The 26,963-nt window shown below is 37.0% G+C and overlaps 1 protein-coding gene across 1 annotated transcript in view; it reads right to left on the bottom strand.

Annotated features, from left to right (window-relative positions):
* Positions 1–26,963, bottom strand: part of MTMR10 (myotubularin related protein 10) — a 119,271-nt gene that overhangs the window by 15,374 nt on the left and 76,934 nt on the right. Inside the window, exons 6-12 of the mRNA XM_007949899.1 lie at positions 25,148–25,238; positions 11,435–11,600; positions 8,811–8,898; positions 8,645–8,733; positions 6,013–6,143; positions 4,663–4,732; positions 742–812 (exon numbers count right to left, since the gene is read on the bottom strand). Of these exons, the coding sequence (XP_007948090.1) occupies positions 742–812; positions 4,663–4,732; positions 6,013–6,143; positions 8,645–8,733; positions 8,811–8,898; positions 11,435–11,600; positions 25,148–25,238 (706 nt within the window). The remainder of the gene's footprint in view (positions 1–741; positions 813–4,662; positions 4,733–6,012; positions 6,144–8,644; positions 8,734–8,810; positions 8,899–11,434; positions 11,601–25,147; positions 25,239–26,963) is intronic.

Here is a 26,963-nt window from a genome sequence, read left to right as displayed (position 1 = left end):
CTTTTTTCAATTAAATCTGACAGTTGATAAATAGACTTCTGTAAAATAGAGCTTAAGTAGCACAGTGTATTCGTGTACAATGTGAATATACTATATAATCAGGTAGCTTCTAGTCTATTAATAAACTTTGTAAGCTTAGAAATTATATTAATATAATGAATTATACCAGCTATAAAATTTTTTTAATATCCAATTATCCTTTGCTTAACTGGATGATTTTTACATTGCAGTTTATTCCTAACAAATACTAGACAAAATTCACATTAATGGCTATTCAGTCCAATTAATTTCTTGATATCAAACTGTTTAAGAATCACAATCTAGCAGTAACCAAAAGGTATGTAAGTTAAAATACACTTGTATGAATTAGAGAGATAGCAAGATTAGAGATAAAGGATGCTCTTCCAAAATTAACACTTACTATTAATCCAACAAGGGATAGGAATGTTCTTATCATGAAACAGGAAGAGAGAGTTAACAAAACGCAGAAAATTACATTTCTTTTTATTCTTTTAATTGCAATCTTAGTGTCACTGTCTTAATCTATTAATTTAGAAAATTTGTAGTATACCTGATATTGATGAATTACCATGTTCAGTATTACTGAATTACCAATTTAAGTATTACTGGATTCAAACCAATAAGAAATAGGTAAGATTAATGTAATTTTCATTAAGTGTGGATAATCAATCACCAAGGTTGGCTGGTATGGTAATCACGGTGTTTTCAGTAATTAATTACCTTGTAAGATTACAGAGAGATGTTTGCTTTCAAGTATGTATACAAGTTCTGCTGAATGTTTAAGGAATGTCCTGAGGAAAGAAAAAGAGAATACTGTTTTTAAAAAAAAATCTAATTTCCACTACAAATATTTTAAGTACTTGATATCAAGCAAATCTAATCTTTCTCTCTATATATTTGTATTCTCAGTAATTCTCATGAACATCTTCAGTATTTGTATGATTCTTCAACAAAGTATATTTTGTGATTTTTATATCAGGGAAATTCCTTAATCTTTCCTAGATAGAAATGAGTTGATTTATATAACCTCCTTGAAATGACAAAATTACTGAAATAGAGAAGTGATTACTATTTGCAAGGAGTTAGAGATGTGTGTAAGGTGGTGCAACTATAAAGGGGCAGCAGGAGGAAGGCTTATTGTGGTGAAGGAGTTCTGTGTCTTGACTATGAGAGTGATTACATAAATCTATACATGTGGTATTAACGATATTGTTTGGTAATTTCCACATTCTGTGGGATCACTGTTGTTTGGAATGGGTACAAATATGGACGCCTTCTAGTCAGCTGGCCAGGTAGCTGATTCCAAATTTCTTGGCATAGAAGAGTAAGTACCTCCAGCATGGCATCCATTTGTTGAAACATCTCAATGGGTATTCCATCAATTCCTAGAGTCTTGTTTTTCGCCAATTCCTTTGGTGCAGCTTCGACTTCTTTGATACCATCGATTCTTGATCATATGCAACCTCCTGAAATGGATGAATATTGACCAATTCTTTTTGGTACAGTGGCTCTGGGTATTCCTTCCATCTTCTTTTGATGTTTCCTGCATCATTCAATACTTTGCCCATAAAACCTTTCAATACTGCAGCTCGAGGGTTGAATTTTTTCTTGTTTTTTCAGCTTGAGAATGTTGAGCATGTTCTTCCCTTTTGGTATTGTAACTCCAGGTCTTCGCACATTTCATTATAATAACCGATTCTCTCTTCTCAACCTGCTCTTTGAAATCTTCTGTTCAGCTCTTTTATCTTGCATTTCTTTCATTTGCTTTAGCTACTTTCTGTTCAAGAGCAAGTTTCAAAGTCTTTTCTAACATCCATTTTGGTCTTTTCTTCCTTTCCTGTCTTTTTAATGATCTTTTGCTTTCTTCATGGATGATGTTCTTGATGTCATCCCATAATTCATCTGGCTTTTGATCACTGGTATTCAACGCATCAAATCTATTTTTTAGACGGCCTCTAAATTCAGTGTGATATAACAAAGGTCTTATTTTGGCTTTTGTGGACTTGTTTTAATTGTCTTCAGCTTCAACTTGAACTTGCTTATAAGCAGTTGATGGTCTGTTTCACAGTTGTCATCTGGCCCTGTTTTGGCTGAAGATACTGAGCTGCTACATTGCCTCTTTCCACAGATGTAGTCTACCTGATTACTGTGTATTCCATCTGGTGAAGTCCATGGGTATAACCGCCATTTATGTTATTGAAGAAAGGTATATGCAATGAGTAAATTGTTGGTCTTGCAAAATTGTATCATGCAATCTCTGGTGTCATTTCTATCACCAAGGCCGTATTTTCCAACTACTGGTAATTCTGTTTCCAACTTTTGCGTTCTAATAATCAGTAATAATCAACACATCCTGATCACATGTTTCATCAATTTCAGGCTGCAGAAGTTGGTAAAAACCTTCAATTTCATCTTTGGCTTTGGTGGTTGGTATGTGTATTCTGAGTAACAGTCATCTTTGCTGATCTTCCTTGTAGGCATATGAATATTATCCTATCTCTGACAGCACTGTACTTCAGGATAGATCTTGACACATTCTTTGTGACAATTTTTTGTGAGCTTTCTCCTAGTGCAAATAACTCCCTTCTGATCTACCATGGTTAATTGTTCCAAGGAATACATTTCCCTGGTGTAATTGTTCAGCTCTTACTCCTACCTATTGCTTGGCTGAGAGTTAAGCCATGGCAGTGAGTCCAGGCCCAAATGTGACTAGGGGCCATAGTCTCAGAGGTTTCACCAGTCTCTATCTGACCAGTAATCCTGGTCTTTTAAATATGTTTTTGACTTTTGTTCCACAATTTTTTCCCACTCTATATAGGATCTCCAATTTTGATCCCTTCCCAAGTAGCTGGCACTGGTAGCAGGGCCGTGTCTAATTCTTCTGGTCTCAGAGTTGTGTAGGCTGAAGTTCCTGTGGTTCATTAGTCCCTTGGACTAATAGTTTCCCTGTGTCTTTGATTTCTTTCACTCTTTTTTGCTCCAGAAAAGGAGAGACCAAGAGTTGCATCTTAGATTGCAGCTCACAAGCTATTAATACCCCAGTTGCTACTCACCAAAGCAGGATGTAGAACAATGTTTTTGTGTACTATATTATGCCAATTAAGGAGCTCGGTTGTGCTGTGCCTAAGTCATTTAGAAGGTCAGTAGTTCAAACCCACCAGCCATATTGACAGGGAACTTCCAGAAATGCAAGCTGGATTCAGAATAGGACGTGGAAAGAGGGATATCATTATTGATGTCAGATAGATCTTGGCTAAAAGCAAATAATACGAGAAAGATGTTTACCTGTGTTTTATTGACTATGCAAAAGCACTGGATTTTGTGGATCATAAAAAATTATGGATAACATTGAGAAGAATGGGAATTCCAGAACACTTAAATGTGCTCATGCAGAACCTATACATAGACCAGGAGTCTGTTGTTTGAACAGAACAACGGGATACTGTGTGGTTTAAAATCAGGGAGTGTATCAGGGTTGTATCCTTTCACCATACTTATTCAATCTGTATGCTGAGCAAATAATCTGAGAAGCTGGACTATATGAAGAACGCAGTATCAGGATTGGAGGAAAAGTCCTTAACAACCTATGACATGCAGACAACATAACCTTGCTTGTGGAAAGTGAAGATTACTTCAAGCACTTACTGATGAATATTAAAGACTACAATCTTCAGCATGGATTACACATGAACATAAAGAAAATCCTCACAACTGGACTACTAAGCAGCATCACAATAAATGGAGAAAAGATTGAAGTTGTCAAAGATTTCAGATTACTTGGTTCCACAATCAACACCAATGGAAGCAGCAGTCAACCAATCAGACAACATGTTGAATTGGCAAATCTGCTGCACATGATCTCTTTAAAGTGGTAAAGAGCAAAGACATTTCTTTGAAGAGCAAGGCACACCTAACCCAAGCCATGGTGTTTCCAATCACCTCATATGCATGTGAAAGCTGGACAACGAACAGGGAAGACTGAAGAAGAGTTGATGCTTTTGACTTGTGGTATTGGCGAAGAATACTGAAAGTACCATGGAGTGCCAGAAGAACTAACAAATCTGCCCTGGAAGAATTGCAGCCGGAATGCTCCTTGGAAGTGAGAATAGCCAGACTTTGTCTCACCTACTTTGGTCATATTGTCAGAAGGAACCATTCCCTGAAGAAGGATATCATGCTTTGTAAAGTGGAGGGTCAGGGAAAAGGGGGAAGGCCCTCAACAAGATGGATTGATACGGTGGCTGCAACAATGGGCTCAGGTATGGCAAGGATTATGAGGCTGGTGCAGGATCAGGCAGTGTTGCACTCAGTTATACATAGGGCTGCTATGAACTGGCGTAGACTCAATGGCATCTAACAACAAGAACAATACATGTGATAATACTGCACAGAACAATATACATAAACACATACACAAAGGAGAACATGTATAAAATTGAGGACATCTGAATAAGGTCTGTGGAGTGTCCCAATGTCAATTTCATAGTTGTGATATTATACTCTAGTTATGTAAGATGATGCTACCACTGGGGGAAGATGAGTGAAAGGTACTTGGGAACTTTGTGTACTATTTTTCCAACTGCCTGTGAGTCTATGATTCAAAACAAAAAGTTAAAGAAAAAGGAAAGAGGTTGTACCAACCTTACATATTCTAACCACCGAGTACTTTCCAGCAAAGATAACCATTTCTCTTCAGTTTCTTCAAAAGGTTCTGTAATAAATATGATAAACACACACACACGAGCTTTAAACATTTTAAATTTAGTATTAAATGATCTATATCACAGTTAAAGAAACACATCATAGATTTTAATATTTAAAAGTTAGCTTTGAGGTAGTATCACCCATTTTCACATCAATAATAGCAAATATTTAAGAAGACATGTTATAATTTTATGAAAAAGCAAAATAAAGCATTGCTTTGGGCCTCTATCATCTTCTCTTCTGGCTCTCTTAGGGAAATTTCAGATAGTCTTAACAACTTGACCTCTTAAGAGTTAGTAGACTCCTGGCGTGGTCATCCCTATCAGGACCTGCCCCGATTCTGGCCCTCCTTTATCTGTGCGTAAACACTGCTAAATACCCCTAATAGGCTTCCTTTCTGTAAGCCTTGCCCTGTTCCTGTTTCTCTTCCCCCCAGTCAGCTGAAGAGCAGCCTTCTGTAAGCATGGGTGATGGGGCACCATGGCTGACCCTACAGGACTGAGACTATGTCTGTCTGGCATGGCCTGTACTGCAAGGCACAGTTATGCCTTGACCCACTTCAAGTTGCATCTCACCTTACAAACCCCAAGCTTCAGTTATATTCAACATACTGGGCCTGTGACAATCATTCATGTCATAGTGTTCTTTTAATCTTCCCTCCCCTTTTCTGTTTCCAGAGCTCTTCTTTCAAGCAAACCACCACTCCTCATTCAAGACTGCCTTTCCTGACCCCCAGGTGATCCAAGGATCTCTCCAAGCACAACTCCAGTAGAATACACTTTACACTAAATATGCTTCTGTGTGGTCCAACCCTCCAGGGCACATCAAAGGCATCTGTTAAGAGTTTGCTCAAACAGATGTATTAAAACTATAAGACCACAAAAATTACACAACACTGCTCTATTTGATATCCATCTCAAATGACATTTCTCAAAATATACCTGTATACACTAAAATCTTAAATTTGCCTATAAGGTAGTATGTTGTTCTATTTAGCAAATGATTTTAGAGAAGTATTCCCATTATAGCTTTCCTGATTTGAGGGTGTTTTAATTGTATCATTCTCCCTTATCCATCCAAAATGCAGTTTAAACTTTATTTCCTGAGAGGCTTTTATATTTTCACACAATAAAATATAATTTATACAAATACTTCAATGAGCCTCTCCCTAACTATTTCTATGCTTTTGAGGTACATCATCTTTCCCGACATGTCTCATATCCCCTGTTCATATATGTGTGCTTATATATAGATATGTATATATATAAAAAAAAATAACGAGATTACCATTAACACATAGTTGCTTAAGTTTTACAAATGCCGCCTGTACTTCCTGGATATTAGGCAAGGTTTTATCCAAATCCGATTTGTAAACATCGCTTCTCTGTGGATGACTTTTAGTTATCGCATTACAAATCCTAATAAAGATAAAATTCCTATAGTCACCATTCATTTATTCAACATCTACTTGTTGAGTACCTACTATGTACCAGGCTCTATTCTAAAAGCTGAGATAGAGTGATGCCTACATTCCTGCTGCTGGTAGTGGGGGGAGGGTAATTAATAACAAGAAAATAATGGTCAATATGTGGTGAATGCTATGGGTGATATAATCTAATGACTACCAGACTGTTTTAGGTCAAGTGGCCAGAAAAGGCTCTCCTGAGAATATTGAAGCTAAAACCCAAATGATTAGGAGACATGCAAAGAACAGGGAGAAAGGTGGTCCAGGCACTGGGACAGCTAATGTAAAGGGCCTCTGGTAGAAAAGTTGTTTGACTATCTGAGAAAATTGTTGTTGTTGTTATGTGCCGTCGAGTCAGACCTGACTCATATAGCAACCCCTCCTTGGGTTTCTGAGGCAGTATCATGATGGAAGTAGATTGCCCAACCTTCCTTCTGAGGAATGGCTGGTGGGTTTGACACTATGCTACCAGAGCTCACTTCTGAGAAAATTAAAGGTGGCCAATGGGCCTAGATGACATGTAAGGGAGAAAAAGGGGTTGGAGATGAGGCTGGACAACAAAGAGAATCCTAACTGTGAAGAACAGGGTAAATGAGAAAACAAGAGACATTAAAATAAATGTAACTTAATTAACTAATTAAAACTGCCAATTATGATAAAATTTTGTAAGTAAATCTTATCCACCAGTGTGGCAATCTTCCCTTTGACAGCAAAATTCCCCTGTGAGCACTTAATCAGCCCATATGTTAATGAAAACAAGGCTCAGAGTATGACCTAACAGTTAATTTCTAATGTGATTAAGATAAATTCAAAATCCACCAGAGAACAGGGATATGTGCTAACTATAATCATCCTTCTTTTCAAAAACTTGATGGTCATTAAAAGGTCATTTGGCTTTCTTAGTTACAGCACTGTGGGGAAAAAAACCTAAGATGTGGCTGTACCAATAACTAACTATGATATATCTCAATCTCTTAGGCTATTTCTAAGATCTTCTCATCTGGTTCCTCATTATGCAACAAATATTCAATATTATAAGCACTTGGGGCTGAATATACAGTGGTGTGCAAACAGATACAGTCTCTCAATTCATGGAATTATAGCCTAGTAAGAAAGTCAGACATCATTTAAATTGTAGCATGCACACTTAACTAAACCTGAAAAGAGTTCTATGAAGAAAAATCGAAGTGCTATAATGGATAACTGTGAGGCCTGATCTAATATGGGAAGGAGGCTTACCATAAGGAAGTGATGTTTGAGTTGAGACATAAAGAATGAGTGGCAAATGGATGGGGAAAGGGGGGTCATGGATGAAAATGAAGAAGGAAACGCAGAAGGGAACAGCACAGGCAGACATCAGCAGTTGAAAGAGAACAGGAAAATGCTGAATAGCTGAAGCCCAGGAGATGGGGATAGGGCACCAGATGAGACATGGAAGAAAGAAATGGTGGCTTATTGGTAGAAATGGAGCTAGGACAGAAGCACAATGGGTTGTCAGATTTCTAAAAAGTGAGGTGACAGAATGCAGGGCTGGATTGGATATAGGAAATTGAAAGAGAAAGGCATCAAGACTGGCCCCTAGGTGTCTGAGAACACCAAAGCAAGAGGAGGGAGGAAGAACAGGCTGAGACAGGGCATAGAAGCTACATTTGGACATAATGACTTTAAATGGCCTTTGAGACCTCCATGTGGATGCTGTCAAATTAGATTTGAGTATAAACTTGATGGTCAGTAGCAAGCAGATGGCACTAAAGCCACAGCCAGGGTGAACTTACTTATGGAGGGCAGAGTGCCAGCAAAGAAGGTGCAGAAGCCAAGGGCCCAGAGGTCTTTAAGATAATGGTTGTTGCTATGAGAAAGATCAAGAAATGCCGACTACCTTCAAAGACATGGAGAATTCTGGTAACCATGGCAGATGATGGCAAACCTGTTTGTGATAACTAACTAAAACCAACATTTGAGCTACTGTGACTTCTTACACTAAGTAAGACACACTGAACTACAAGAAAAGTTTGGTTTACTCTGAAATCTCTCAGCTAGAAATCACCACACTGTGAAAGTACATTAACAGCAAGTGATGTCTGTTATGGCAAGATGTCAGCACTATAAGACTCTTAAGTTTCTTATAACTTAAGTATCAATTATTTTAATATACTAAAAATTCTTTTCAACATAGCAATTCTTATACAGAATATATGATGCTATAACTAATTAACAAAACTACATTATTGCCGATTATTTTCAATTAATAGGAAGTTTTCAAAGCTGTGGCCTTTCGGAAGCAGACTGCCAAGCTTTTCTTCCGAGGTACCTCTGGTTGGATCTGAACAGCCAACTTTTCAGTTAGTAGTTAAGTGCTTAACTGTTTGCACTGCCCAGGGACTCCCAGGGAGTTTACTATATTGAACTTATTTATCACAAATTTCTAAAGTAACAGTGATCACTTCTGATTACCTTTGATCAATTTTTCTCTGTTGTAATACATCTTTTATGAGAGCCATTCTGACAACAGCACTACCATTGTTGTGACTCCAGCACCACAACTAGGAGAGAAGCACAGTATGACTTAACTGGTTGGTTATAAATTGCTTATTCATTAAATCCACCAGAAATCACTTACCGGCATCCTTCTTCCAACAAAAGAATGGGAAAAGATCTTTAGATCTTGGTCTGCCAAGGAACTTGGCACTACAAAGTATTCTGGAAGGCTGGAGGGGGAAAAAAAACAAACAGATTTCTTAACAAAAGAGTCCTATGCTTCAGGAAGTATAAGTGTGCTCTGTAGACCCACATATAATTAAACACATTTATCCCTATTTAACATTCACTTCACTTAGTATCCTAGAAACCTCAGTCTAAAACTCATCAGTGTGGTCAATTCTCACAAAATTTAAATTTGTCACAGGAGAAAAACCCAAATGACATATCTAAAATACATTCCAGAATAGCTGCTAGTCAAGCATGTATGAAGTTTCTGCAAAACCTTAACTACCTTTGTTTTCTTGACAGGCTATAGGTCAAGAGATGCCAGGCAAAAGAAACAAAGTAAAACAACATCCCCACAAATCCACTGAGCACTTAACTCCCTTCAAATTATTTTCCTCTTCTACACTTCCCTATCATCAAAGGAGCAACCAGACGAACTCTAGGACACCAGACTATAATTCTTAGTGGGCAGACTCATTGCACCTTAGAATACCCTCCCCTTCCCTTCTTCCATTCCGTGTGGCTAGGCAGGTTCAGAGCCAGGGCTAGCCAGGCCCTGTCAGAGGCTTCTCAGCACACACACAGAAGCATGCTGGTCACAATACTTAAATTCAAGGAGAAACAGAAAACTCAAGTTATGTGCTTCAAAGCACCTTCCCCAAAACTCTATTAGAAGTCTTTGGGACTATATCAACCAGCAATCATAGGAAAATGTTTCCCTAAAAAGGTGCTTTTCTGAAAAACTATTGAGGACTTTCATGATTTTAAAATAAAATTTTCCAAAGAATTAATGATTACAAAATGGCATTAAACAAATTAAAAAACAAAAACCAAACATTTCCTGGTCACTTTTGGAGGAGTCTAGTGAGCCAGCTCATTATTCTAAAAAATGGTAAGTGAAGGAACAGAAGTAAACATGTATACTGCTTTTCCATATGAACTGTATTTCAGGATACCATAGGGTTGACAAGAGAAAACTTTCGACAAAGTAGAAAGAATGAATAGAATTAGAATATAATCAATAGCAAACCTTAATGAAACAATAGATATGGGCAATGATTCTCCTTAATGAAAACAATTTTTGACAGCTAAAACCATTACGGCTAATCCTCATTATTTGTGGATTCTGTATCTGCAAATATGCCTACTTGCTAAAATTTACTTGTAACCCTAAGCAATACTGGCAACACTTTTGCAGTCAACTGCAGACATGCACAAAGTAGCAGATTAGTCACCCATTGCACACATTTCCAGCTGAGGTCAAACCAGGTAACATTTTGTCTTATTTTAGCCCTTTATGTGGTCTATTTGGTGCCATTCCCACCCCCTCATACACACACGCATTTTTGTTGGTAATTTTGCTATTTTAAATGGTCCTCAAGCATAAGTTGAAGTATTATGTAGTGTACCTAAGTGCAAGAAGGTGGTGATGTATCTTAAAGAGAAAATATGTATGGCAGGTAGCTCTGTCCAGGCATGAGTTATAGTGCTATTGCTTGGAGTTCAAAGTTAATGAAACAACAATATATATTAAATAAGTGTCTATAAACAAATACACATCAAACAGTTATGTATTGATTGGTAAATAAAAACGTGACCAGAGGCTCATAGGAAGCTTACGCTGTATTTCTCCTAGGAGCAATGGCTCAGTATTTGCTAATTCATTGTTCCCGGAGACTGTACAGAACAGAACTACCACAAATAACAAGGATTATCTGTATATGAAAGGGGAACTTTGTGCTGGATGGATCAGGCTAAAAGCTACTGGTCAATCAGCATCACAGAGAGTCATCCGGGGGAGATCCTGATGTGGTATAGCAGGACATTCATCCATGAAGTATTCTAACCCAAAACACTGAGCCTGAATCTCACTAAGCCTTTATATTTAACTAACATTTTACAAGAAATAAAGGAGATGGAAGAACATGTTAAAGGATACCAGAGACAAAACAGGCAATATCTAAAATGTGGAAAATTTATAGAACAAATATCCTGGTTTTTGTCAACAAACAAATGTTAGTTCAAAAGACAGGTGGAGGGAGACAGTTACAGATTAAAAGGCTTAAGGGACATAATGAAGTATATTCAACATGAGGACTCTGTTTGGACTCTGATCTGAACAAACTGTAAAAGATATTTATGGGTCATAAATTCAAAATTAACATCAACTATGCCTAAGGCACTTGACTGCTCATCAGAAGGTTGGCGGTTCAAACCCACCAGCCACTCCTTGGAAGGAAGGTTGGGCAATCCTACTTCCGTAGTGATACTGCCTCGGAAACCCAAGGAGGGGTCGCTATGAGTTGGGGCCGACTCGACGGCAAACAACAACAACAGATTATAGGTGAAAGTAAGGAATTACTATCAATATTTTTCAATGAATACTGATATATTTTTGTGATATTTAAAATAAAATATGAATTAGAACACTACTTTGATTAAAAGCAAACATTCTGTTAATCATAACCAGTTATCAATGACAGAAGTTTATTATCATAGAGAAATACTGCTAAATAATATTGCTAAAAGTGGACTCACCAAGTAGATATCATGTAACCCTCATTAATGGAACAAACTCTCCATCCAAAAGCACCTGTCCTCTTGATTTCTCTGTCCCAATCTGAGTAGGTTTCAAACAGAGGAGTTTTTTGGCTGCTGCCACCACCAGCTCCACCTCCTGGGGGTATTCCATTTATACTGCTGGCTATAGGAAAAAACAAGGTTATTAATATTAACAGTCACATTTGCATCCAACATTCCCTGTCCCACACATACTCTTGGTACTTCTTCCCCACTTTGTCCTCTGAGTCTCTCCAAGAATCTTAACTTATCCAGCAAGCCTGCAAAAATGTAATAACCCTTCTCCCCACAAATAACTCATTTAGTCTTTGTCTAGCTTTTTCCCAACTCCTTATACACCTACGCTTTTTCTGTCCTTCTATCTTCTGTGTCTTCAAACATCATCAGGTCAACTCAATTTTAAAGACTTGCATTTGACCATGTTAGACCACTCTATCTACTATATATTTTCCTTCCTTCTCCCTACTGTCCATCGTCCCAAATTATGAGGAATGCCTACTGCTCTGTTTCTTCTTCATTTATTTGCTCCTTAACTTTCATCTATCTTACATCACTGCTGTTCTATGGAAACCATTCCTGACCCTCTCTCATTCTACCACCCCAAAATGGGTTGCAAGCCCTAATAATCTGTTAATTTTCTCCACACTTTTTGTCTAGAAAAATGAATGTATCATCTGTGTTCTCAATATGTCAAGTCCCCAAAATCTTTCATTTTCCTAACACTATCTTTTTGACTTTTTTTTCCATCAGTTCATTATAAAATTCCTGTATCTATTCAATTTTCCTCTGAAAAGGTCACAAATGTTCCTTGTTCTCTACTATAGTGCTGGTCCCATATAAAGATTTTAGGAGGGAGGGCGCAGACTTAAATATCCTTAGCAAAGAGCCTTCTCTAAACAGAAGAGTGCTACTATCTTCTGCTACCACCCCCACCGCTTTGGGAGACTTACAGATGCCCCAATAAGTCAAACAAATCTCCACTGACAAACGGCACAACCCCTCTGGCCCAGTGTCTTAGTGCTACATGCTGCAATGGCGGCATGGCTTCTAGCTGACATGCCAACAAGATGTTCTGTTGCACTCAAACCAGGCTGCATCTTGACATGCTTCCCTAAAAAGATGCTCTTCATGTTATTCCTTTGCCTTAAATCATGCTTATTTTCCAACTGAATCAAGCAAGCCTAAATGGTCCCCCTGGCCTTATCGATCCCCCTCACATAACTGACCTGACCTTTATTTCTCATTCTTCCCCAACTCCCATTCTCCCATAGCCACACAAAGCCCTTTACACTGTCCCATGAATGTGCTGTGTCCATTCCTATAAACCATTCTTGGTGAAGACAGTGTTTTTGGAGAAGCTACATGTGCTAAGGGCTGAGAACAGAGAGATAAATAAGATATGACCTATTTCTTTAATACACTTACAAGACAGCAGGGAGGAAGTTCAGTAATCATCAGAGTGCATGTGCAGAAACAAGGCTGGATGTATGAGGGCAGTTAGAGCACAGAAGAGACTCCTAACTCACTAAAGAGGAATGCTGGGGCAGGAAAGGCCTCATGACTTGACCACATCTGAACAGAGTCCTAAGAGGTAAGTTAAAATTTGCCAGATGGCTGGTGAGGTGGGAGGAATGATCGGCAAAGAAGAACAATAAAAACATGATACAATTATAGAGCATCAAGTAGTGAACTAGCTAGCTAGTTCATTACGAATCATGGGATGGTGGATCAGATGGTGAAAAGTTAGATGGGGCCTGGACTCTCAATCTGTACTTCCCAACAGAGCAGCCACTAGCCACATGAGTCTGTTTAAATTTAAATGGAAATGCATTAAAATTAAAAACTCAGTTCCCCAGCTGCTTTAGCCACATCTCAAGTGCTGAATAGCCGTATGTGGCCACTGGCCTCCATACAGGACAGAACATATAGAACATTTCTGTCACTACAGAAAGTTCTATTAGACAGTGCTGCTTTAGATTAGGAAATGTCTGATATGTCCTGCAGAGAATTCTGAATTTTATCCTTCAAGTGGCATCAGAATCAACCAGTGATTCGATTTTAACAGAGCTAGCTAACAAAATGCTAATTCTAGGCATACATCCCAGCCCCACTCCACCCACTTCAGACTCTTCTCAGGAGTAACCTAACAATGGGAAAGTGCGTTAAGGAGAGTAGGGGTTAGGATCTCTTTTGAAAAGCAAAACCTTCGTGGGATTTCTAGGCAATTTTCACTTTACAGACAGAGTTCTAAAACACTAACAAACAAAACACAGAATGCCACTCAATATTAGCAAATCTAAATAACTCATCAATGATCAAATTAAAGGGGGAAAACCTATGATCAGCTCAGCAAATGCAGAAAAACATTTGATGTAATTCAGTACCTGTTTATGATTTAAAACAAACAAACAACAACAAGAAACAACTCTTCAGCAAATTAGGAATAGAAGAGAATTTCTCTAACTTGATAAAAGATATCAGAAACACAAAGCAAACAGCATCTTCATTAACATCAGGAACAGAAACCACGTCTGCTATTATTACTACTACTCAATATTGTACCAGAGGTCCTAGCCACACTTTAAGACAACAATCACTGTAAAATATAAATAACAAACTCAGTATTCTTAAAGAGCTATGTAAATAGTTAGGAGCCCTGGTGGCACAGTGGTTAAGTCACTTGGCTGCTAAACAAAACATACCAGCCACTCTAGGGAAGAAAGATGTGGCAGTCTTCTTCTGTAAAGACCGGAAACTGTATGGGGCAGTTCTACTCTGTCATACAGGGTTGCTTTGAGTCAGAATCAACGCAACAGAAGTGGGTCTGTAAGTAGTTTATCAAGATACCCTATCTGAGAGTTTAGAATTAAGTGCATTTTAGTATTTTGAGTTACAGACTTTAATAACATACTACCATTTATAAGATTGCTCCTTTGACAAAATTTAGTTTCCAGACCTAACTAAGAAAAGACAATTTTTTTCTGACATAAAGTAGGAACGCCCATAGGATCTTGTATTGTTTGCCATTCTATAGGTTTCTCTGTATACTTCTCAACAACTAGGTTAGGTCTTTTATAAGTTCTGTATCTTCCTCAGATTATAACCAGCTGCTGATCTAAATGCTGGCAGTTCAAACACACCTAACTGCCCTATGGGAGAAAGGCCTGGTGAACTGCTTCTGTAAAGACTGTTTTTGTTAGTTACCTTCAAGTTGATTCAAACTCATAGCACTCTAATGGACAAGAAAACTCTATGGAGCAGTTACCCTCTGTAACAGTGAGGTGCCATAAGTTGAAATCAATTCCATGGCAGTTGGTTTTGTTTTTGTTTTTTAAATACTTTCCTTAGTAAGACTCATTATGGAATATGTAACAGATGCTCTTTATCTGGCATTATAATCTAAAAACTCCAATGCTTTCAAGAAAGTCCCAAGGTTTGATACCCATGGTCTGCTCTATATTGGGTCACTATGAAGGATTATACAGCGACAGATTGACAAAGTGGGTCATTTTAGGGAGATGTGGCTCTCCTGACAGCCATGTGACTGATGTTTTATGAGACAGCTTCTTAGCTAAAAGTGAAATGAAATCTGAACTCTCCTGATCATGGGTATCTTCTGTAACACGGCTTGGAAGACTAATCCTAGACTTGGGTTATCTTAAGAATTTCTACTTAATTGTTGTTTTTAGGTGTCGTCAAGTCGTCTCTGACTCACTGCGACCCCATGTACAACAGAACAAAACATTTCCTGGTCCTCTGCCAGCCTCACTATCCTTGCCATACCTGAGCCCATCATGTCAGCCACTGTATCAGTCAATCTTGTTGAAGGTCTTCCCCATTTTAGCCGACCCTCCACTTTACCAAGCCTGGTATCCTTCTCCAAGGAATGGACCATGCTGACGACATGATATTTAGAATGGCTACAAACAGCAGCATAGACAGTAAAAGAGTCAACAACCAAAAAGAAAGTCTATCACTCTAGTGGTCCTGCAGAAATTAGATGTCAGAATAAAGGGTTAAAATAGTAAAAATGTAACTGACATCACCAAGAAGTTAAACAGAGGATACTCAACAAAGTGTTTCTTAACTGGCATCTGCAAAATAACCCATTTGGGGATTTTGCTTTTGCTGGTCTGAGGTAAAGCCCAAGGTTGTATTTCTGCTAAAGACTTCTCAGATGATCCTGAAGCATATGGCTGGTTAAGAACCATCAATACTGAGCTTCAAGGTTGATTTCTGGTAAGAGGGCAGAATAGTCAGACAAGCTACACAGATCCTCATCAAGAAAGAAAAGAGAAACTAATTGACACAGATACAGAAGATAATTCTGGAGCCTTGAACTTTGAAAGGAAGGATATAGAAGTGGATTAAACACCAACTAGTAGAAGAACCTGAATGAAAATAGTGAGTAAAGAGACAAACAGCTGTGGTCTGTCAGTTAATCTGATGGCACAGACAGCCTGAATATTTCCAAGTGGTGTTAGGACCTCAGAATTAACCTAAAAATCAGCACTGCTCGCCAAGGGCTGCATGGACAACTGTGCTGGTGGCTGATGACCAGCAAAGAAGGAAACAAACTGAGCTGTGGATTTATGGCTGTCTACAGGGCACAACCATTTTGAATGTTTACAAGCAGTGGCCATTTTGGATATTTAAAGTGACAGCATTCTCGTTCAGATTCCAGGGACCTAAGAATAGCCTCTGTTTGCCAAGGACAGCATGGACATAGAGGAGGCTGATGACTGGAAAGGAGACAGGTGGTGAGTGCATGAGTGCTGCCAACTAGTGAACAGAGGAGCACAGTACCCTGTTTACTCAGGTAGCATCCAAACAAAACAAAGAAAATGAAAATCTTGGGTAAACCACTCCAACATACAATCACCAATTAAATATAAACACAAAAACGTCACAATGTCTCAGAGACAACAGACCATCAGAGTCCACATAAAGAAGCAAGATAAAGCAGTAGAAATAAGGGACCAGGACAGAGACCCAGAACACATCCTTGAGGAAGAAGCAGCATTTGGAGCTCCCTGATAGGGAATTCAAAAGAATTCTATTTAGGGACCTTCAATGTATTGAGAGACAAATCAAAGAAAACACTGACAAAATTGAGGAAAATACTGAGAAAACCCTAGAACAATTTTGAAAAGCAATACAAGAACAAAATGACAAAATAAATGAAAATTCAGAAATCTGCGGATAGAAATCCAAGACATTAACATTAAATTTTCAGAAATAGGTAACACATTGAACAAAGGATTAGAATAGAATCAATGGATGACAGAATCAGTGAGACTAAAGATAAACACCTCAATACTTCTTTGGAAAGGGATCAATCAGAAAAAAGATGAAAACAAAATGAAGAAAGCGTAAGGTTCATGTGGGATACCATCAAAAGGAATAACCTATGTGTAACAGGAATTCCAGAACAGGAAAAAGAAAGAAACCCACTGAGAAAATTGTCCAAGATTTGTTGGAAGAGCATTTCCCTGGTATGATGAAAGATAAGACTATATCCATTCAAGAAGTCCAATGAACCCAAAACAGGACAGATCTCAAAAGAAAATCACCAAAGACATATCATCATCAAACTCACCAAAACCAAAGACAAAGTAAGAATCCTGAAAGCAGCATGGGAAAAATGAAAAGTTACCTACAAAGGGCAACCAGTAAGACTAAGCTCTGATTTCTCAGCAGAAACCATGCAGGCAAGAAGGAAACGGGATGGTATATACAAAAGCCTGAAAGAAAAGAGTTTCCAACCTTTCAGGTGTATAAGAAATTATACACCTGGCAAAACTGTCCCTTAAATATGATAGTGAAATTAGGGCATTTCCAGATAAGCAGAAATTAAGAGAATTTGTTAAAACCAGACCAACCTTACAAGAGATGCTAAAGTGAGTCCTCTGGACAGAGAACCAACAATAGCAAAAAATAACTGACCATTAGCACACATGATGACATAACCCAGAAACCAACACAGTTATGAAAGTATCCAAAGTAAATAAGCCTTCAAGACTATAAACAAGGAACCAGAGACATCAATTGGCAAATGAGAACAACTACAAAACAAAAAGAGGGAAGAAACTGTAGTTATAGAAGTTCTAAATAGTGAGGAAGTCAAGTCAATTGCAAGATAGAAGGGACTGTTCTAAACTTATAAATCACAAGGTAACTGCAAAGAAAAATGATAAACCTTCACATCAAAATAAAAGAGGACAAGCACAAATATTTAGCAAATACTAAAACAACAGCAATGAAGGAAGTGATAACATGATTCATAAACAAAACAAGATCAGCACTGCAAATTATATAGAACAAAAAAATCAGCAACACCACGAAAAAACATAAAATGACAGCAACAAATTCATACTTGTTGATAATTACAATAAATGTCAATGGATTAAATGCACCACTCAAGAGATGGAAAGTTGCATACTGGATAAGAAAACATAACCTATCAATATGCTGTCTACAAGAGAAACACTAAAGAGAGAAAGACAAAAATAAACTGAAAACCAAAGTCTGGCAAAAGATGTATCAAGCAATAGCAACCATAAAAAAGTAGGACTGGCAATGTTAATTCCTGATAAAAGTGACTTTAAGACAAAAACCTCCGTAAGAGGCAAGGAATGATATAACATGTTTAAAGGATTGATTGAACAAGAGGACGTAACCGTAATAAATGCCTATGCATCCAATGAAAGAGTCCCATAATACACAAATCAGACTTTAACAGAATTGAAAAGACAAATAGATGACTTCACAGTCACAGTGGGGAAAAAAAAAATTCACTGCTGTCAAGTAGATTTCGACTCATAGCGACCCCTCCTTGGGTATCCGAGGTAGTGTCTCCACGGAAGTAGACTGCCCAGTCTTCCTTCTGCAGAGTGGCTGGTGAGTTTGAACCACCAGCCTTCTCATTAGCAGTCAAATGCCTGAGGGACAGTCATACAGGAGACTTTAATACACCACTTTCAATAAAAGATAGAACAACTGGAAAGAAACTCAACAAAGATGCAGAAAAACTAAACACTATACTACCAACTTGACCTTATAGACATCTACAGAGCATCTCACCCAACCACAGCATAATATACATTCTTTTCCAGTGCACACAGAACATCTTCCAGGATAGACCATATGTCAGGTCACAAAGCAAGCCTTAATAAATTTAAAAACACTGAAATACTGCAAAGCATATTCTCAGATCACAATGATATAAAATTAGAAATCAATAATAGGAAGATCAATGGAAAAAGAGCAAATACATGGAAAATGAATAACACCCTCCTTGAAAATGACTGGGTAATAGAAGAAATAAAATATGAAATAAAAAATTATTTTAATCAAATGAGAATGAAAGCACAACATCCAAAATCTTTGGGACAGAGCAAAACCAGTGATCAGAGGGCAGTTTATAGCAATAAATGCATACATCAAAAAAGAAGAAAGAGCCAAAATCAACATCTTAACCCAACATCTGCAAAATTTAAAAAAAAAAGAGCAGCAAAAAAGAGCCTACAGTCACCAGAAGAAAAGAAATATTAAAGATTTGAGCAGAAGTAAATGAAACAGAAAATAGACAACAGAAAAAAAAAAATCAACATGACTAGAAGTTAGTATTTTCAAAAGATTAATAAAATTGACAAACCACTGGCAAATTTAACAAAAAGAAAGAGGGACAGAATACAAATAACATGAATAAGATACGAGTTGAGTGACATTACAACAGAACCAACTGAAATTAAAAGGATAATATCAGGATACCAACAAATTTGAAAATCTACAAGAAATGGAAAGATTTCTAGAAACATACTACTTACCTAAACTAACACACACTGAGGTGGAAAATTTGAACAGACCCATAACAAAAGAAGAAATTGAACAGGTCATCAAAAAATTACCACCACCACCAACAACAAAAGCCCTGGCCTAGACAGTTTCACTGAAGAATGCTACCAAATGTTCAGAAAACTGACACCAATCCTACTCAAACTATTCCAGAACACAGAAAAGAATGGAATCTTCCCAAATTCATTTTCTGAAGTAAGCATAACCTTGATACCAAAGCCAGGTAAAGACATCAATAAAAAGGAAAACTACAGACTAATACCCTCATTAATGCAGATGTAAATATCTTCAACAAAATCCTAGCTAATAGACTCCAACAACATTGTTGTTGTTGCTATTGTTATGTGCCATCGACATACAAGAAAGTAATACATTATGACCAAGTGCCATTCATATCAGGTATGCAAGGATGGTTCAACATTAGAAAAACAATCAATGTGATAACCACCACATACATAAAACAAAGGAAAAGAACCACATGATCATATCAATCGATGCAGAAAAGGCATTTGATAAAATTCAACACTCATTCCTGATAAAAATTCTCAGCAAAATAGGAATAGAAGGAACATTCCTCAACATAATAAAGGGCATCTATGCAAAAACAACATTATTCTCTATGGTGAGAGACTGAAACCATTCCCCTTGTGAACAGGAACCAGACAAGGAGGTCCTCTATCATCACTAGTATTCAACATTGTATTGGAAGTCCTAGCCAGGGCAATAAGACAAGAAAGGGAAATCAAAGACATCCAAATTGGTAAGGAAGAAGTCAAACTATCCTACCCCTATTTACTAATGATAAAATCATATACATAGAAAACCCAAGACACTCAGCAAAAAAACTACTGGAATTGAGAGGTTTAGCATAATGGCGAGATACAAGATCAACAGCCAAAATCAGTTGGATTCCTCTACACCAGCAAAGAGACTGCTGAAAAGGAAATAAGGAAATCAATACCAATTACAATAGCTACAAAAAAAATAAAACACTTGGGAATAAATCTCACCAGGGACATAAAAGATCTGTACCAAAAAATACCCCTGCAAAACATGACTTCAAGAAACCATAAGAGATCTACATAAATGGAAGAACATCTCATGCTCATGGATAGGAAGATTGAATATTGTGAAACTGTCAATACTACTCAAAACAATCTACAAATTCAATGCAATCCGAATTTAGATCCCATCAAAATTCTTTAAGGATATAGAAAAACCAATCACTAACTTTATATGTTTGGAAACCTAAGGAGGGGTCACTAAGAGTCGGGTCCAACTCGACGGCACATAACAACAACAACAATAATTTTATATGAAAAGGAAAGAGACTTCAGATAACCAAAACACTATTGAAGAACAACAAATTAGGAGGTCTCACACTCCCAGAGCTCAAAACTCACTATAAATCCACAGTAGTCAAAAGAGACTGGTATTGGTACCACAACAGATACACAGACAAGACGAACAGAACTGATAACCCAGATATAGCTCCACTGACCAGCTGATTTTTGACAGAGGGCTGAAATGCATTACATGGGGAAGAGATGGTCTTTTTAACAAACGGTGCTGGCAAAACTGGTTATCTGTTTGCAGAAAAATGAAACAAGATCCATACCTCACACAAAAACTAACTCCAGATGTATCAAAGACTTAAATGTGAAACCTAAAACTATAAAGTTCTCAAGGAAAAAAAACAGTGGCAAAGTTAGGGGCCCTCATTTATGGAATAGACTGTCAAGCATAACCCAAAATGTACAAACAGCAGAAGAGAAACTAGATGAAAGGGACCTTCTAAAAATTAAATTTTTATGTGCTTCCAAAGACTTCTACAAAAGAGTTAAATGACAACCTACAGGTTCGGAAAAAATACTCAGTAACAACATATCTGACAAGGGACTTTACCTCTCAAATTTATAGAAAACTCCAACACCTCAACAACAAAAAGGCAAACAATCCAATTAAAAAATGAGCAGAAGACATGAACAGACACTTCATCAAAGAAGATACTCAGGCTGCCAATAAACACATAAAGAAATGTTCACGATCATTAGCCATTAGAGAGATGCCAATCAAAACAACAGTAAGATACATCTTGCCCCAGCACTAATAGCAAAGTTCAACAAGACAGAAATAAATGCTGGCAAGGATGTGGAGAGATTGGGACTCTCATACACTGCTGGTAGGAGACTCTCAAATGAAACAACCATTGTGGAAAGCAGTAAGGTGATTCCTTAAAAAGCTGGAATTAAAAATACCATTTGATCCAGCAATCCCATTACTAGGTAGATATTCTAAAGAAGTGAGAGCCAGGACAAGAATAGATGCATACCCATGTTCATTGCAGCCCTATTTACAATAGCACAAAGATGGAACCACCTAAGTGCCCATCACCAGAAGAATGGATAACCAAACTATGGTACATACACACAATGGAATATTATGCAACCCTAAAGAATAATGTAGAATCTGTAAAACACTGCATTAACATGGATAAACTTGGAGGACATTATGCTCAGTGAAATAATTCAATTCACAGAAGGACAAATGTTGTATTAGTTCATCACTGTAAAAAGTCAAATAAAGGTTTATATATGGAAGGAAACTTTCTTTGTTGGTTCAGGGTTGGGAGAGGAGGGGAGGAAACACTGCAAAAATAAAATAATAAAAAAGGAAATAGGAAAATTAAAAAAAAACCCATCAATATTCAAAAGACAACAGAATATGCTGACAATCTTAAAAGAACTGACAAGCAACAAACTTCAAAAATTCCTAAGCTGTTTGAAATGGATTGGGTAATATCAGTAGTTTTCAAGTAAGTATTTAAAGGAAAATCTAATACCAGGGCCTATGTTAATAAAAAGGATAAAATTTAAAAAATAAATGTCATTCAAAATGTATGTTTTCTGATGTGGGCAACATTATGAGTTCAGATTACACTACTGCATTTCTAAGCAGTGTCTGTCCTGGAGTCAAGGTGCTAACACTGATGCTGCAGGGAACTGAGATTTTCGATTCTTTAGTCTGGAAGCATGATCTGACAACTTACCCACTGTATAACAAAGATGAAATTGTACTTTTTTACATTTTATGTGTAGTAATAACCTACTCATGAAAAGTGTCCTTATGGTTTCTTTCAAGGCAAAAACAACAGAGGGAATCCCTGTTGTGCCAGTAGTGCCTTTTATAGTCTGTGTGATGAAATTTTCCAAAATCTGGGTGCTGTATGTTCTCTTGCACATGAGCATACTCAAGAAAAGTATTTGGGTGACTGAGGAATTTTCCAGAGTTTACTCATATGAAAGGAGCCCTGGTGGTACATTGATTAAAGTACTCAGCTGCTAACCAAAAGGCTGGCAGCTTGAGCCCATCAGCCACTTTGTGGGAGAAAGATGTTAGCTTCCGTAAGTTTACAGCCTTGGAAACCCTAAGAGGCAGTTCTACTCTGTCCTATAGGGCCACTGAGTCAGAACTGACTCAATGGCAGTAGATTACTCTAAACAGATAGAGCTGTGTTGGCACAATGGTTGAAGCGCTCAGCTGGTAACCAAAAGGTTGGTGGTTCAAACTCACCAGCCACTCTGCAAGAGAAAGCTGTGGCAGTCCACTTGTGTAAAGATTTACAGCCTTGGAAACCCTATAGGGCAGTTCTACTCTGTCCTATAGAGTTACTATGAGTTGAAATTGAACTTGACAACTTTTCTCGGTTTTACTTGTATGATGCTGGACATGAAGCAAAACTGCAGAATGCCTTAGGTCAGCTAAAGAATTATTTTCTTAGCTAACTGCAGAGGACATCCGCCAGCTTCTGATCTTATTTGTGGAAACAGCTTTATCACCTACCTGCCTGCAAAAAGGACTTCTTTAATCCAGCCAGTGAATGAAGGTGTCATCCAGCAGTTCAAAAGTGGATTACTGGGCATCTTTCTCTCTCAAATTAATGATTTTTGACTGCAGTGTGTGGAAATTTCAGGCTCCTTTTGATCTTAAAGATGCAGTTTATGCTTCTGCAACAGCATGGAAGGATATTAAAGGATGTCACCCTATGAGGAACTGTAACAAAACTTTGGCCAAGTGTTATGTTTATGAAGTACTTCTCAAAGAGGAAGTTTAAGGGATTTAATATAAAAGTGTTCCTGAACAAGGTATTCAAGAAGAAATAGATTAACTGATTAGAAGAGTTATGCGTTGAATAAACTGTTTAAAAGTATTAACCCAGAGATGCCACAAGGAACGGATGAAGAAAAATGTGGAAAAAGAAAAGTAACTTAGCCAAAGCATCAGGCTACCAACTGTATAATAAAGTTTATTGTATTTGCTGAGCCCAAGTCATGACACTGCTGCAGAAGGTTATGGAATTGTACACTGGACTGAATCATTTTTATGAGAAAAGAATTAGCACTGAAAACTAGTCTCTATATAAGCAAATTTAAGTAGGAATCAAAGACATTCCTACAACTCATATTGCTTGAAACTTCCATTTCGGCTTTTCTCTTTGAACTTTAGGTGAGATTATTATTGAAGATAACTTTGATGATCACAGTTCTGGAGTTTAATGATGATCCAAAGGAAAATGTCCCTGATTAACAGCATCAGGTCTATAATATTTTAACTGTTTTTAGTCAAATGAATGTTTATATTAATAAACTTTAAAAACTTTTGTTCAAGCCTAAGTGACAATTAGCGTACATCTTGTTAAGAAAAATTAAGTTATACTTTTGTTTCCTAACTTCTAGAAATACAGTACTATAAGATAAAAGCTATCAACAAGGCATTTTTATAAATCATCTCTATAGTGTTGATAAATATCTTTTAAAGTAATAAGTACTTATACTGTATGTGTCTGCAAATACTGTGTATGTTACCACAGTTTAATATTTTACAATACAGTTATATTGGAATATATTTCTATTATATAGGTTATTTAAATTACTATCCTGTGTCTTGAGGAAACAAAATATAAAAGTCTAGTAAAATAAATAATTTGTAAGATCCCCATCCAGACCATGCTAGAGTGAATGGGTCTGTAATATAAACACTAAGCTGACTTATTTTTCTTCCTTAAAGAATGGGAGAACACATGCCACCATAGGTAGATCAGTGTGTAATCATGAACCCACAGAAATGTATTCTTTTTTTCCCTTCTGAGATTTTAAAAAATGGTTTATTAAAATTATATTGTAAATAAACAGAATGTAAAGAATTATATGATCATCTAGAATTTTCATTGGTGGTATCTTGGCTAACAAAGATACATGGTCAATTTTACTTTAACAAGTTTTTACAAAAACTATCTAGAATATACCTGTCCTTTGGACAAATCTTTATCTTCCTTTTATGAAACTTATTCAGGAATAGAAAGTCATTATTTTGATGATCTTAGAAAAAATCCACCAAAAGCTTTTACTTACTTACTTAGTTTTTGCATAAAATCACATACTGTCAGAAAACATGCTTTTCAATTGTCTCTTAGTTTTTTTAGAAGATAAGATTACTTTAACCCAAGCTACCAATTAATGGGGGGGGGGGATCTATTTTTCTTTATCATAAAAATACAAACCAAAGTAACTCTAGGTAAAATATGACATGACCCTTATAAGCCTATGTTTATAGTTGCTTATAGGTTCTTCTTTGTCACTTTCCAAAAAAAATATAATTTGACAAACGTGGATTCTTTTAGTAGATTACTTCTCTAACAGTTGTGAAGCTAACAAGTGTATAATCATTAAAGCTTATGTACTTGGAAGCTTCTGGTAAACAACAAAATTTACACAATGTAAAGTTAGTCACAATACTTAACATTTTCATATTTACCTTCATTGTGGTATTTTTTCCCAACATATTCAAATGCAAAGAGTAGCTGGAGGTCTGTTGGCTGGGAATAATGAGCTATTGCAAGGCATACCTAGGAAAAATTCTACATTTAGAATTTGATTTTAACACACTTAAATGAAATGTACAACAAGGTCTTGATCTCTGGGAGTGCTATCCTGGGGTAGTGATTTATAGAGACTTAATTATATGTTCTTCTGTTGATAAATTGAATGTGAAAGAGCCCTTTGAGGCCAGGTACCTATATTCATTATTGTGCTCCCACAGCACTGTTTCATCTCTAGTTAGCACATGATAAGTATTCATTAAGTGTTTAGAGAGTTAAATTTTTACAGGAGAGTAGTTTTATTCAAATAAATGAAACCTGAAAGCTAAAGAAGCATTCTACAAAAAGGATATGACATATCCATTCCTAAATAAAAGTAAAACAGTTTCATTTTTGGAGTGTTATGATTCAATATCAGCAACTTGGAAGGGTTAATATAAGGCATGACATTTTAATCTTCATCCCTCATGTACTAAAAAATCTAAACCTAGTAGACATGACTCAATTACCAGGAAAAAGAAAGAAAACCAACCTTTTAGGAAGAAACTATAAAATACAAGGCTGGTTCAAAGAGGTGCATTTAAAAAACCATATTTAGAGAAAAATGGCTTAAGACTGTGTCCATTAAGGAGAAAAACATGGGCTTTTGAATCAAAGAGATCAAGGTTTTAATCTCACTCTTCCTTTCACTTGTTAAGTAATTTGTGTGAAGTCAACTCCTCTCTCTGCTCATCTGTAATGTGGAGATAATACCTATTGTGGTAAGGGTTGTAGTAAGAGTCAGTGTTCTTACTGCATGCCTGGCCTACCTCCACACATAGAAATATGGTGGTTGTTATTTTCAGCTGCTATGGGATGGAATGAAGGACAGAGCACTATGCCTACAAAGTCCTGGGCTAGACTTTGGGGGATATTAAATACTCTTAAATGAGCAAAGAAGAAAGAAGAAACTTAAGACATACACAGAGAGAGAAAAGTAGATGACCTTACTCAAAAAGATTAAATACCTTTTAAAAGTAAAGCATTAAAGCCAGAATGACATACTTGCAATAGTGAGCAAGCAAGCAAATAAGCAAAGTTTAGTTAATTGCTAGTTCCTGTCAAATTAGTGATGTCTGGAGTGAGTTTATGCAAATTCTGTTAACCAGTATGTGTCAGCTTGCTATTTAAAACACAGTTTAAAAGTCTTCTATATAATGCTTCCTGTCTTACTAATTACAATATATAGCAAACAGGACAGGTATTAGCAATTATTTTTAGTTTTAACAACAACAGTTTTCTGAAATTACTTATTATCTTGACTTTCTCAATGTCTGCAGGGGAGCTTTCTATAAGGGTCTCACTTAAAAAATGAGATGGTTATCTACATGCCTCATCTGCTCAACAATCTTTTCCTAAAGCACAACTTCTAGCAACAAAACTACTTTAAGTCTGTATCTTTGAGAAAGTTCTCATCACTTTCTATTCTTCTGGGCACCATATTTAGTTGATAAGCACTGTTGCACTTTTCTCTACAACACGGGTCATACTTGTCCCGATTCTTTGCACTACCAAAGCCAAGTCCTTAGGTTGTACTCACCTTACAGCACCACCGTGGGCTTCCCTACATTCTAAAAGTCCACAACATTTAAGAATTCTCTTCTAAAGGTGTAAATTTGACCAATCATTTTGCTCCCTTGATAATTTGCTGTGGATCCCAGATACCTGCGTAATAGATTAAATCTTCTTATTCTTGATTATCCACAAAACTGG

The sequence above is a fragment of the Orycteropus afer genome, unplaced genomic scaffold (assembly GCF_000298275.1).
Source record: "Orycteropus afer afer isolate SDZICR_OR568_19922 unplaced genomic scaffold, OryAfe1.0 scaffold00256, whole genome shotgun sequence".
Taxonomy (NCBI): Eukaryota; Metazoa; Chordata; class Mammalia; order Tubulidentata; family Orycteropodidae; genus Orycteropus; species Orycteropus afer.
Note: the sequence above shows the minus strand (reverse complement) of the source record. Positions and strands in the feature narration are given on the sequence as shown.